This window comes from Cyclopterus lumpus, chromosome 13 (genome assembly GCF_009769545.1).
Source record: "Cyclopterus lumpus isolate fCycLum1 chromosome 13, fCycLum1.pri, whole genome shotgun sequence".
Taxonomy (NCBI): domain Eukaryota; kingdom Metazoa; phylum Chordata; class Actinopteri; order Perciformes; family Cyclopteridae; genus Cyclopterus; species Cyclopterus lumpus.
Window position 1 is genome coordinate 20,057,236 of NC_046978.1, and position 14,834 is coordinate 20,072,069.

General features: G+C 46.1%; 1 protein-coding gene across 12 annotated transcripts; it reads left to right on the forward strand.

Annotated features, from left to right (window-relative positions):
• The first annotated feature begins 36 nt into the window (after positions 1-36).
• nlk2 (nemo-like kinase, type 2) lies at positions 37-14,269 on the forward strand. 12 transcript variants are annotated; one of them, XM_034548025.1, is made up of 12 exons: positions 39-1,073; positions 4,562-4,691; positions 4,816-4,871; positions 5,794-5,900; positions 6,063-6,148; positions 6,809-7,018; positions 8,241-8,342; positions 8,539-8,625; positions 9,963-10,161; positions 10,383-10,476; positions 10,639-10,701; positions 10,735-14,269. In XM_034548025.1, exons 1-11 carry the CDS (start codon positions 727-729, stop codon positions 10,691-10,693), a joined length of 1,473 nt encoding a protein of 490 aa, XP_034403916.1. In that variant the 5' UTR covers positions 39-726; the 3' UTR covers positions 10,694-10,701; positions 10,735-14,269. The 12 variants fall into 12 exon arrangements, 4 of the variants coding, with proteins under 4 accessions (XP_034403918.1, XP_034403916.1, XP_034403917.1 ...); XR_004610692.1 differs by having other exon boundaries at positions 40-1,073; positions 10,639-11,601; positions 11,633-14,269; XR_004610691.1 differs by having other exon boundaries at positions 40-1,073; positions 10,639-11,422; positions 11,478-14,269.
• Positions 14,270-14,834: the final 565 nt, after the last annotated feature.

A 14,834-nucleotide genomic window follows, 5' to 3' on the forward strand; every position in this document is an offset into this window, starting at 1 on the left:
GTCACAGACGGAGCGGCCGCTGATTGGCTCGTGCAATCTCGCCTAATCCCACCGCCAAAGAGCAGCTGAGAGAGGGGTGTCGCGCGCGTTCACCATGTCGGATGTTTATTTATAAAACAAAATAGTTTCACAGCCTCGGTGGAGACGGAGCGACGCCGCCGGCCGGAAAGTAGAGCTCCGAAGCGGGGCGGCAGCGGCGGAGGGATCTTGGGGGACGCGGCTCGTCCGGTCGCCGCGGATGACCGAGGCCCGGGCCCGCCCGCTTGTTGTGGTCTGGGCTCGGATACGGCTCCAGTGCGACCCGGATCAGCGGCGTTAATCACGGCTCGGAGATTACCCTGGCCTGCACCACCAGGAGGAGGAGGAGGAGGAAGAGGAGGAGGAGGAGGAGGAGGGAGGAGGACCAGTGGGGGGGGCAAAGTTAGAAAAGATGAAGGCGCCGCTCCCCACGTGACCCACTTTGACTCACACCTTAAATCAGGACTGGGAGGCTGGCACGGCTCCAGCATGAGGGACGTCTAGGGGTTTGTTATTAGTATTTATTAAGGGGGGGGCAGGTTGTTGTTCTTCTTTGGTTCGGCCCCCTGCACAGACCCGCTGAGCACGCACACAGTAGTTGGGAGGAAGTGGGTCAGGCTGCCGATCTGCTTCCTTTAAGTTCTCCATCCTCTTCATCCTCATCCTCATCCTCACTTTGCAGTGGATGGCTCTCGCCAGCACGTCGACATGATGGCCGCTTACACCGGTGGCTCCTCCGCGGTGGCCGCGCATCACCCGCACCACCACCAGCAGCTCCCGCACCTCCCGCCTCCTCCCCCCCACGTGCACCACCACCACAGCCACCACGCGGGCCAGCACCACCTGCAGCACGGCGCCGCCGCGGTGATGCTCAATCCCGGTCAGCAGCAGCCGTACTTCCCGTCTCCAGCACCGGGACAAGCCCCCGGACCGGCGGCCGCCGCGGCTCCGGTCAAAGCGCACCATCACCGGCAGCAGCAGCCGCAGCACCTGCAGCCGCAGCTGGACATCGAGCTGGACCGGCCCATCGGGTACGGGGCGTTCGGGGTCGTCTGGTGAGTGCACGCGCGCACCTCCAGCAGCCCGGCAGGTGTTAGCCCGTTTTAAAAGTTATATTCCGGTCTTAGTTGAGACTAGGACCGGAATATAACTTCACTTCACTAATGCACAACAACCAGGAAAGACAGTTAACTCTCGAAAACCCTGCACACATCTGCCCCCCCTCCACACACACACACACACACACACACATATGTGTGTTAATACTGTGCACAGGAAGTGGTTTAACACGTGTAATAACTGCACGCTTTGGCCCAGATGTATAAATTCTGCATAAATAAACATGCCGCCACATAGAAACAGAGGTGCCCTCCTCTGTTTCTAGCTCTCTATTCATCAGCTGTTTGAAGCCATGAACACAAACAGGTGTTTAAAGGTCAGCAGGTGATCAGCAGAACGTTGTGACACGAAAAAGGAAATTAATCTGGTCTGTAACAAGTCTGTCATTTCATTCCTACCCCCACCTGACTACCTACCTGACTACCTAACTGACTACCTACCTGTCTACCTACCTGACTACCTACCTGACTACCTACCTGACTACCTAACTGACTACCTAACTGACTACCTAACTGACTACCTAACTGACTACCTAACTGACTACCTACCTGTCTACCTACCTGACTACCTACCTGACTACCTACCTGACTACCTAACTGACTACCTACCTGACTACCTAACTGACTACCTAACTGACTACCTAACTGACTACCTACCTGACTACCTAACTGACTACCTAACTGACTACCTACCTGTCTACCTACCTGACTACCTACCTGACTACCTACCTGACTACCTACCTGACTACCTAACTGACTACCTACCTGACTACCTACCTGACTACCTACCTGACTACCTAACTGACTACCTAACTGACTACCTAACTGACTACCTACCTGTCTACCTACCTGACTACCTATCTGACTACCTACCTGACTACCTACCTGTCTACCTACCTGACTACCTACCTGTCTACCTACCTGACTACCTACCTGTCTACCTATCTAACTACCTACCTGACTACCTACCTGACTACCTACCTGACTACCTACCTGTCTTCCTACCTGTCTACCTATCTAACTACCTACCTACCTGTCTACCTACCTGTCTACCTACCTGACTACCTACCTGTCTACCTACCTGACTACCTACCTGTCTATCTACCTGTCTCCCTACATGTCTATCTACCTGTCTACCTACCTACCTACCTGACTACCTACCTGTCTACCTACCTGACTACCTACCTGACTACCTACCTGACTACCTACCTGTCTACCTACCTGACTACCTACCTGACTACCTACCTAACTACCTACCTAACTACCTACCTAACTACCTAACTGACTACCTACCTGTCTACCTACCTGACTACCTACCTGTCTACCTACCTGACTACCTACCTGACTACCTACCTGTCTTCCTACCTGTCTACCTATCTAACTACCTACCTACCTGTCTACCTACCTGTCTACCTACCTGTCTACCTACCTGACTACCTACCTGTCTATCTACCTGTCTCCCTACATGTCTATCTACCTGTCTACCTACCTACATACATGTCTACCTACCTGACTACCTACCTGTCTACCTATCTAACTATCTACCTGACTACCTACCTGACTACCTACCTGACTACCTACCTGTCTTCCTACCTGTCTACCTATCTAACTACCTACCTGACTACCTACCTGTCTACCTACCTGTCTACCTACCTGACTACCTACCTGTCTACCTACCTGTCTCCCTACATGTCTATCTACCTGTCTACTTACCTACATACATGTCTTCCTACCTGTCTATGTACCTGTCTATGATTAAAGTGCCCTATGAAAACATCTGTGTATTGTGCTCTAACATAATGAAACATATAATTTGATCATGCAGAGATGTAATTAGCTGTGGTTTGGATAATTAAAAAGTAAATGAAGATAAACAAATTGTCTATTTAAATTAATATAAACTGTCTATATGCTCATCATAGTGTATGTCATTGCAATGAACATTACTCTTTAGCTGGATGTGGTCTGTTTTTAATACATGTTCAATTCTTTACAATTACAAGAATCTAATACTAATAAATACCAATAATCTTTACTTTCTAATTCAAGTAATATTCTAACACATTTTATTCTCAACGGCAATCTCCTAAATGATCTTTGACTAAAAAGGAGTAGAAATATGTCAAAGGTTATAACTCAATATTGACCCACAAGAAGGTGTCATTTAGAAATCAGAAACATTCGATTGTGTTTTTCTTTTGTCTCAGAAGTGGAAAGTGAACTTCTTTTGGTCCGGTTCAGCAAAAGAATACAAGGCTAGAAAAGGAGGGGAACCAACCAACAAAGGGAGAGAACTAAAAGAACAGAAGAGTTCTCTAGTTCCCCTGAAGCCGTGTCCTGAACCTCTTAGTCGTTGCCATCTGTCGGCCTTCGCTGATCCTCTTGGAAGCAGTTCACTGAAGGTTGACTTCAAACCTGCCGAGTTCCTCACTTTACTGAAAGGTCTCTAAGAGAGGTGGACGAACGACCCACGAACGGTCCGTCGTCCAGTTCCCTGACGAAATGTATTTATTTGACAGTCAGACGGGTCGAAAAAAGCATTCAGTTTCCAAGACGACTTCGTTGTAAAACAAAGATTTAGTCAATTGGAATTATCCCCTAAAGGTCAGTGGAGCCCCAACAATGAGGAGGGATCGTCCTCTGGGGACCCCGAGTGTCCAAAGAACATGTAGAGGTAGAGACGGTCTGGAGAGGAGGCGGGGCTTACGCTCTTTCCTCCACCAGTTATGGAAGAACGTCTCCGTCAGTGGTCTTGCTTGATGTTTTTGTGTGTGTTCTTGTTCGGTTGTGATGACGGCTGTCCTCTGTCCTCCTCTATCCTCTATCCTCCTCTATCCTCTATCTTCTGTCCTCCTCTATCCTCTATCCTCTGTCCTCCTCTATCTTCTGTCCTCCTCTATCCTCTATCCTCTGTCCTCCTCTATCCTCTATCCTCCTCTATCCTCTATCTTCTGTCCTCCTCTATCCTCTATCCTCTGTCCTCCTCTATCCTCTATCTTCTGTCCTCCTCTATCCTCTATCCTCTGTCCTCCTCTATCCTCTATCTTCTGTCCTCCTCTATCCTCTATCTTCTGTCCTTCTCTATCCTCCTCTATCTTCTGTCCTCCTCTATCCTCTGTCCTGCTCTATCCTCTGTCCTCCTCTATCCTCTGTCCTCCTCTATCCTATATCCTCTGTCCTCTCTACTCTGTCCTCTGTCCTCTGCCCTCTGTCCTCTATCCTCTGACCTCCTCTGTCCTCCTCTCTACTCTATCCTCTATCCTCTGACCTCCTCTCTACTCTGTCCTCTATCCTCTACTCTCTATCCTCTACCCTCTACCCTATATCCTCTGTCCTCTATCCTCTGACCTCCTCTGTCCTACTCTCTACTCTGTCCTCTATCCTCTATCCTCTGTCCTCTATCCTCTGTCCTCTCCACCGGGCAGGTCGGTGACGGACCCAAGAGACGGAAAGAGAGTCGCCCTCAAAAAGATGCCCAATGTCTTCCAAAACCTGGTTTCTTGCAAGAGGGTGTTTCGGGAGCTGAAGATGCTGTGCTTCTTCAAGCATGAAAACGTGAGTACACAGCTGATGCTGAGACGTCTCCATCTTTCTCTGTTTGTCTCTGTTGGTCTCTCTTGGTCTCTGTCTCCTGGTATCAACCTGTAAAGACAGACCTTGTCTTTGACTATGTCCTCAGGTCCTCTCCGCTTTGGACATTCTACAACCTCCTCACATCGACTACTTTGAAGAAATGTATCCTTGACTCTTGATGTCTTCAGGGGTTCCTGTCTTTAAATGTCGTCCAACATTTTAAACCTGTGGACAGGCGGCGATTATAATGTCTGCAGTTCCTCGTCAATGTTTAGAAATTATTATTTCAGCTGGACATTTGCTTCTCTACTTGTTGGAGTAATAAAACGAACAACGACCACAGACTGTTTAAAATAAGTTGGTCTGTGGCTGTTTTAAAGCCTCAAGTTCAGCATTTTGTCCGTCGCCATCTTGGCCAGAGAACAGGAAGTGACCATAAGGAGGAGTGACGTAGAGATGCAGTATACATCTCTAGACCTGTCCATCAGATTGTTGCGCCACCCTAAAGCATCTCCTGCTTTATAGTCTATTTCACACTAAATGGACCATAATTTACTCATGTTTACAATGTTTACTGAGGGAATATATCAAGAGAAGTAGAGTCATTTATATAGACTTCTATACAACCAGAGGAGTCACCCACTGGTGGTCAGTAGAGAGAATGCAGCTTTAACACATGAAGCATAGACTTCTATACAACCAGAGGAGTCGGCCCCTGGTGGTCAGGAGAGAGAATGCAGCTTACATGAAGCATAGACTTCTATACAACCAGAGGAGTCGCCCCCTGGTGGTCAGGAGAGAGAATGCAGCTTTAACACATGACGCATAGACTTCTATACAACCAGAGGAGTCGGCCCATGGTGGTCAGGAGAGAGAATGCAGCTTTAACACATGAAGCATATACTTCTATACAACCACAGGAGTCGCCCCCTGGTGGTCAGGAGAGAGAATGCAGCTTTAACACATGAAGCTTTACAGAACTGGAGGTTTTCTCCTGTTTTAACACTAATTTAAAAGACAAGGTTCACCTTCAGAACATCAGCACTTGCTTCAGTCTTCCCTCCTTAACGTCCCCGCCGGTCAGCTATGTGGTGACTGAACTCATGCAAAGTGACCTCCATAAGATCATCGTATCACCTCAGCCTCTGAGCTCGGACCACGCCAAGGTTTTCCTCTATCAGATTCTACGAGGTGAGGCTCTTCTTTTAGTTCCTCCACTGATTAAATATATTACATCTATATCTATATATAGATATAGATATATCTGTTTAAAACGGGTGAGCTCTGTGTCCGTCATGGTTTCCCAAAGAGTCTTGAGGACAGGATTGTAATGTTCTGCTGTCTCTCCTCCAGGACTGAAATATCTTCATTCTGCTGGAATTCTCCACCGAGACATCAAGCCTGGAAACCTCCTGGTCAACAGCAACTGTGTGCTCAAGGTGTGTGGAAGGAAGGAAAGAAAAACGGGTCCGAAATGTAATTTGGTGAAAGAATCGGTTATAATCTGTGTTCATGTAAACTTAATAGAACTGCTGGTAGTCTAAAAGGGGCGTGACTGGTTTCCTAAATGGGCGTGGTTGGTGTCCTGAATGGGAGGGGCTAGTGTCCTAAATGGGCGTGGCTGGTCTCCTAAAGGGGCGTTCCTATGGTAGGGGCTCGTCTCCCGAAAGGGTGTGGCTGGTCTCCTAAATGGAAGGGGCTGGTCTCCTAAAGGGGCGTGGCTCGTCACCTAAAGGGGCGTGGCTGGTGTTCTGAATGGGAGGGACTGGTCTCATAAATGGGCGTTCCTATGGTAGGGGCTCGTCTCCTGAAAGGGCGTAGCTGGTCTCCTAAAGGGGCGTGGTTGGTTTCCTAAAGGGGCGTGGTTGGTTTCCTAAAGGGGCGTGGACCTGGCGTTACTTTGGTCGTGGATGTTTTGTGCAGAGGGTTAACATTAGCGGCCTAAAACCATGTGGACCTCGGGGGTGGAACGGTTAGCGGCTTTACAGGAAAAGTTTTAGCATCTTTCAAACGCCACCGACGGGTAATGTCGGCAGGTCTTGTGGTTGTTGTTGCTGACGTTATCGTTTAGTGAGCATGTACTGACTTGTGAACTCCAGATCTGTGACTTCGGCCTGGCCCGGGTGGAGGAGTCGGACGAGTCTCGGCACATGACTCAGGAAGTGGTGACGCAGTACTACAGAGCGCCAGAGATCCTCATGGGGAGCCGCCATTACTCCAACTCCATCGACATCTGGTCGGTGGGCTGCATCTTCGCTGAGCTGCTGGGGAGACGCATCCTCTTCCAAGCCCAGAGTCCCATCCAGCAGGTATACGAGGACTTCATTCATCCAGAAGGAGTGATTAAATATACATATGTTAAATCATGTAACGAGTGGTTTAGGGATCTGGTGAAGGCAGGCTAATTATTGTTTTAATAATCATTAATAATAAGGGGGAGGAGGGACCAATGACAGAACCATTGATCCAGTCTAGAAAAAGGTGTGTTAACTCAGAAAGACTCCTTTACATTCACGAGGTGGACAGTGACGAGTTGAATCCCAATCGGGAGATAACCCCTGGTTCTTAAGCGTGAAGGCTATGCGTCATGTCTTAAAGCTGCATTCTCTCTCCTGACCACCAGGGGGCGACTCCTCTGGTTGTATAGAAGTCTATGCTTCATGTGTTAAAGCTGCATTCTCTCTCCTGACCACCAGGGGGCGACTCCTCTGGTTGTATAGAAGTCTATGCTTCATGTGTTAAAGCTGCATTCTCTCTACTGACCACCAGGGGGCGACTCCTCTGGTTGTATAGAAGTCTATGCTTCATGTGTTAAAGCTGCATTCTCTCTCCTGACCACCAGGGGGCGACTCCTCTGGTTGTATAGAAGTCTATGCTTCGTGTGTTAAAGCTGCATTCTCTCTCCTGACCACCAGGCGGGCGACTCCTCTGGTTGTATAGAAGTCTATGCTTCATGTGTTAAAGCTGCATTCTCTCTCCTGACCACCAGGGGGCGACTCCTCTGGTTGTATAGAAGTCTATGCTTCATGTGTTAAAGCTGTATTCTCTCTCCTGACCACCAGGCGGGCGACTCCTCTGGTTGTATAGAAGTCTATGCTTCATGTGTTAAAGCTGCATTCTCTCTCCTGACCACCAGGGGGCGACTCCTCTGGTTGTATAGAAGTCTATATAAATGACTCTACTTCTCTTGATGTATTCCCTCAGTAAACATTGTAAACATTAGTTTTTGGTCTCAATCTCTAGTTTCAAGTCTTCTTCAATACAGCGTGATGTTCATTTAGTAAATTATGGTCATTTAGAGTCAAACAGACCATAAAGCAGGGTACGCTTTAGGGGCGGGGCTACCAGGTGATTGACAGGTCTCCAGGTCATTCCTCCTCAGTCCAGATGGGGTCACGCCTGGTTAGAACGAAGGTTACGATATCGTAACCCTAGTTCCATCCCTGCTGCTCCGCCTGTGCTCAGAGAACTAGGGTTACCGTAACCTCTGCTCTGCCGTCTCTGATGTCTTTGCGGCCTCGTTGCCTGCAGCTGGATTTAATCACAGACCTGTTGGGGACGCCCTCCATGGAGGCGATGAGGACGGCGTGTGAAGGCGCTCGTGCACACGTTCACAGAGGACCTCACAAACAGGTGAGCACAACTAACACCCAAACTCACACACACACACACACAAGTTCGCCCTACATGTGGTTCCCCCTTTAACTTCAGAGTTGGAACCCATCGACTCGCCCTCTTCGTTCTGCTGTCGTCTTCTAGTTTAAATACATCACGTTTGGGGCCGACAGGTTGACGTCGTGACGCTTGATTTTTTTTTTCTGGTCCGCAGCCGTCGCTCCCGGTCCTGTACACGCTGTCCGGCCAAGCCACCCACGAGGCGGTGCACCTCCTCTGCAGGATGCTGGTGTTCGACCCGGTGAGTCATTCTGGTCAACGCGGACTCATCATGAATGAAACGCGTTCAGGGTAATTATGGAGACTGTGAACGTCATGACGACGGGAAACAAGGTCGTTTACACCGACCGGTCCATTAAGATGAGATCTAGAGAGAATGCAGCTTTAACACATGAAGCATAGACTTCTATACAACCAGAGGAGTCGCCCCCTGCTGGTCAGTAGAGAGAATGCAGCTTTAACACATGAAGCATAGACTTCTATACAACCAGAGGAGTCGTCCCCTGGTGGTCAGGAGAGAGAATGCAGCTTTAACACATGAAGCATATACTTCTATACAACCAGAGGAGTCGCCCCCTGGTGGTCAGTAGAGAGAATGCAGCTTTAACACATGAAGCATAGATTTCTATACAACCAGAGGAGTCGTCCCCTGGTGGTCAGGAGAGAGAATGCAGCTTTAACACATGAAGCATAGACTTCTATACAACCGGAGGAGTCGCCCCCTGGTGGTCAGGAGAGAGAATGCAGCTTTAACACATGAAGCATAGACTTCTATACAACCAGAGGAGTCGCCCCCTGGTGGTCAGTAGAGAGAATGCAGCTTTAACACATGAAGCATAGACTTCTATACAACCAGAGGAGTCGCCCCCTGGTGGTCAGGAGAGAGAATGCAGCTTTAACACATGAAGCATAGACTTCTATACAACCAGAGGAGTCGCCCCCTGGCGGTCAGTAGAGAGAATGCAGCTTTAACACATGAAGCATAGACTTCTATACAACCAGAGGAGTCGCCCCCTGGTGGTCAGTAGAGAGAATGCAGCTTTAACACATGAAGCATAGACTTCTATACAACCAGAGGAGTCGCCCCCTGGTGGTCAGGAGAGAGAATGCAGCTTTAACACATGAAGCATAGACTTCTATACAACCAGAGGAGTCGCCCCCTGGTGGTCAGGAGAGAGAATGTAGCTTTAACACATGAAGCATAGACTTCTATACAACCAGAGGAGTCGCCCCCTGGTGGTCAGTAGAGAGAATGCAGCTTTAACACATGAAGCATAGACTTCTATACAACCAGAGGAGTCGCCCCCTGGTGGTCAGGAGAGAGAATGCAGCTTTAACACATGAAGAGTAGACTTCTATACAACCAGAGGAGTCGCCCCCTGGTGGTCAGTAGAGAGAATGCAGCTTTAACACATGAAGCATAGACTTCTATACAACCGGAGGAGTCGCCCCCTGGTGGTCAGGAGAGAGAATGCAGCTTTAACACATGAAGAGTAGACTTCTATACAACCAGAGGAGTCGCCCCCTGGTGGTCAGGAGAGAGAATGCAGCTTTGATGTTGTGTGTCTTGGTCTCCAGTCCAAGAGGATCTCGGCGAAGGACGCCCTGGCTCACCCGTACCTGGACGAGGGTCGCCTGCGCTACCACACCTGCATGTGCAAGTGCTGCTACACCACGTCGTCCGGCCGAGTTTACACCAGCGACTTTGAGCCCGTCACCAATCCCAAGTTTGATGACGGCTTCGAGAAGAACCTGAGCTCCGTGAGACGGGTCAAAGGTCAGCGGCGCTGAGCTACAGTCTCGTTTTTTTTTCAAAATAAAAGTCCTGCTCACCTCTGGAATCAGAACCATCAGGAATAAAAGTAGAACTAGAACACACCTTTAGTGCAGAATAACAGTTATTATGACGTACGTCATGTGTATGTTTTAGTTTAATTCACTTTGTGTCTTTTGAAGGTGAAATGACATGAATGGTAAATCCTGTGTCTACTCCCTCAGAGATCATCCACCAGTTCATCCTGGAGCAGCAGAAGGGGAGTCGAGTGCCGCTCTGCATCAACCCTCAATCAGCTGCTTTCAAAAGCTTCATCAGGTGGGAAGCTCTTCATATATATATATATATATATATATATATATATATATATATATATATATATATATATCAAATTCCCGTCTCTTTTGTGTTTTGTGAACTTTAATAAATAGTAGAATTACAGAAACACTACGTCACTAACTGGACCTTCCTCTCCACCAGCTCCACCGTGGCTCAGCCCTCTGAGATGCCTCCGTCTCCGCTGGCGTGGGAGTAACATCCTCCTCCTCCTCCTCCTCCTCCTCCTCCTCCTCCTCTTCCTCCTCCTCCTCTTCCTCCTCCTACTCCTCCTCTTCCTCCTCCTCCTGTCGTCCATCGTAGCGTTTCACTGGAGCAGGACTCGTAGGTCTGCACCCGGACTGTTTCTTTAGGGGGTCCTATTATTATTATTATTATTATTAGGGGGGGGTTGTTAGGGACGAAATGATCTGTAGACCAAATCAGAATGTGTCATCTGGCATGTATATTAATATATACACATATATATATATTAATATACATTTAAAGAAAAAAAGATGTCTATTTTAACATTGGCTCTGCGTTACGTCATTCCCCCCCCCCCCAACTAATGAGCCAAAGATCAGCAGCCTGATGTGAAGGAGGTTCTGGGTGTGTGGCGGAACCGTGAAGGAGGTTCTGGGAGGAACCGTGAAGGAGGTTCTGGGTGTGTGGCGGAACCGTGAAGGAGGTTCTGGGTGTGTGGCGGAACCGTGAAGGAGGTTCTGGGAGGAACCGTGAAGGAGGTTCTGGGTGTGTGGCGGAACCGTGAAGGAGGTTCTGGGTGTGTGGAGGAACCGTGAAGGAGGTTCTGGGAGGAACCCTGAAGGAGGTTCTGGGTGTGTGAAGGAACCGTGAAGGAGGTTCTGGGTGTGTGGAGGAACCGTGAAGGAGGTTCTGGGAGGAACCGTGAAGGAGGTTCTGGGTGTGTGGAGGAACCGTGAAGGAGGTTCTGGGAGGAACCGTGAAGGAGGTTCTGGGTGTGTGGAGGAACCGTGAAGAAGGTTCTGGGTGTGTGGAGGAACCGTGAAGGAGGTTCTGGGTGTGTGGAGGAACCGTGAAGGAGGTTCTGGGTGTGTGGAGGAACCGTGAAGGAGGTTCTGGGTGTGTGGAGGAACCGTGAAGGAGGTTCTGGGTGTGTGGAGGAACCGTGAAGGAGGTTCTGGGTGTGTGGAGCTCACGAGTTGAGCTGTGGATGTTTTAAAGGCTCTGAACATCTCGTCAATCAAAGTCTCTTCATCTCAGAACCCCTCCTCCTCCTCCTCCTCCTCCTCGTTGTTGTTGTTTATTTGTTTACACCGCCAAAGAAACCAGAAGCTCACTGAGCGTGCTCAGAATCTTCTTCTCTGGTATTTGACGTATCGTTGCTGTGGACTTTGTCGCCCCCTGCTGGTTCCCGGAGGTCCTGAGGACGGGATCCTGTGTGGACAGAGTATTGTTTTTAAAATGTAGAGAACATACGTTTAAAATTAATATATTACGATCATATTAATGTTCTCTTATATATTCACATTCTAAATTTATGTTTTGAATCTCAGAATACTTCAAACTTCACTTCCTAACTGAGATTAGTTAACTGAGGTTAGTTAACTGAGGTTAGTTAACTGAGATTAGTTAACTGAGGTTAGTTAACTGAGATTAGTTAACTGAGATTAGTTAACTGAGGTTAGTTAACAGAGATTAGTTAACTGAGATTAGTTAACTGAGGTTAGTTAACAGAGATTAGTTAACTGAGATTAGTTAACTGAGATTAGTTAACTGAGATTAGTTAACTGAGGTTAGTTAACTGAGATTAGTTAACAGAGGTTAGTTAACTGAGGTTAGTTAACTGAGATTAGTTAACTGAGGTTAGTTAACTGAGATTAGTTAACTGAGATTAGTTAACTGAGGTTAGTTAACAGAGATTAGTTAACTGAGATTAGTTAACTGAGATTAGTTAACTGAAGTTAGTTAACTGAGATTAGTTAACAGAGGTTAGTTAACTGAGATTAGTTAACTGAGATTAGTTAACTGAAGTTAGTTAACTGAGGTTAGTTAACTGAAGTTAGTTAACTGAGATTAGTTAACAGAGATTAGTTAACTGAGATTAGTTAACTGAAGTTAGTTAACTGAGGTTAGTTAACTGAAGTTAGTTAACTGAGATTAGTTAACTGAGATTAGTTAACAGAGATTAGTTAACTAAGATTAGTTAACAGAGGTTAGTTAACTGAGGTAAACTTCTACCAGACCAACAGAGTGACTTTGGACCATTCAGTCCTAAATGGTTGAACTGGTCTGTTTAGACCAGCTGACTCTTTTGTCTCCTTGTGTGTGTTTTGCTGGTCGTTGAAGGGTTAAAGGTCAAAGAAGGGTCAAAGGTCAACGCTCTAAGCGGAGGGGAAACATGGCCGACACTACGGGAAATCCTCTAGAAACACTAACCAGTTCAACTAGTTTAACCAGCAATATCCTCCTTCTTCTGCTCTACTTGAATATATTCGCCCTGGATTGAATTCAAGCGTCGAGTAGCATCGGACTGACGAATGAAACGATGGCACGATGTGTGGGGGGAGGAGCTAGAGGGGCTGGCTCCTCCCACACGTCCAGAACGGAGTTCAGTCATTTAATATATTTTTAGAGGTGTTTTCTATTTGTGTTGTCAGCGTATCACCATGTGTATAAACATACATGTTCAATAGAGAGGCATAAACCACAATAACCGCTGTATAGGAAGTCGTATTAGCAGATTTATAAGGTGTGAAGTTCCTTTTTATTTTTAAAAACAACAACTTGCATACAAATTGTGTAAATATATATTTTGTGTATTTGTACCCTGCGAGCCTCGTGAACCCTCCGTCGTGTCTCCGAGGAGAAGCCTTGTGTTTGTAATCGATGATGAAGATGATGATGAAGAGTCATCACAGCTGCACCGCGTGGATCACAACCGATCACCGCGTTGGCCTCTACCTCCGGATCAATAACTTTGGCTTTTGTTTACCTCCATCTTTCACAATTTACAACAAAAAAACACTTGATTGTCCATTTGAAGCTTTTATACTGAAATTATGTCACGTCCTTCCTGCTGACCCCCCCCCCCCCAACGACCACCTGACATCAATAAATGCATTATTATTAATATTAATATCAATAGCCAAGGTTTCCCCGACTCTTAGTCCACGTTGTCTCTTCCACAGCGGTGTGTTCAAGGACCCGCCCGCCATCAAACCATCATTGCCGCATTGCATTGTGGGATAATTTCAATTTGGAGACTGTAATATTTTACTTTTGGTTTAATACTGGGGTTTAAGAAGTACTAAAATATGTAATAATGTTCTCGTTAAAGTTTAGTAGCATCTTGTCCAATCAGGGTCCATTATTTAATTTAGTTTGAACATTTTCTATATTTTATGACGGCTGCTTTTCTGATTTTAAAAATCTAAAATATGTCAATAATACATCATTATAATTAATAAATCACGATCACATTGGGACCACACTTAAAATATTACATTTCAGTCATTTTTTTGTAATTTTACTTATTTTTACGTATTCAGAACAGATGGTTTTATCTGCTCTGTTTAGTATTTTCTTAATTATTTTATTATTAAGTCATGTTAATAATAAACGGCACTAGTTTTTAGTTTTGCCTTCCGTTAGTTAATTAATTAGAATCATATTCTAATTTATTAAGTTGTGTTTCTCGGTTTGCTTCTGAATTTGCGGTGTTTATGAATTTTTAATTGTTTTATAAATATTATTAAATGTTAAAAGGACAAACTTCCTGGATCTGACTCCAGTTGTCCTCCACCAAACTATATTTATTGATTCACTCTTATTTCACTATAATATTAGTTTTTTAATCCAGTTGGTATGTTATGATGTCTCTTTAAATTAAAGGCTCAGAATCTGAATTCCGTGACATTATGAATAACCGCACAGTGGCGCTGTGTATTATTGATCGTAGTGGATTATCCATATGAATTATTGGGATTTTTCTCAGGAATTAACACATCTTCAGTAGTAGGACCCCCCCACACTGTCACCTGTATAATATTGTAATAATATTTCCTTTATGTTGTATTTTCTGTCTGAATGGAGAATTTGAATGAAATTATTCTCATTTTAAATGGTAGATTAATAACTAATCATCAGAAAACTACTGGATTCCTATGATTTGCTGTCATATACAATGTTTGTATATTTGATGTTTTAATCAGATGCATTGTAATTTGAATAAAACCTGCAGTGTTTATATATATATATATATATATATATATATTTACACCAAACAGAGACATATCTATGGAGCTGCAGTGAAGACGTTGTTTCAGGTCATCAAACATGATGAACACATTAAATGTGGCGTTTAAAGAAGCTTGTTC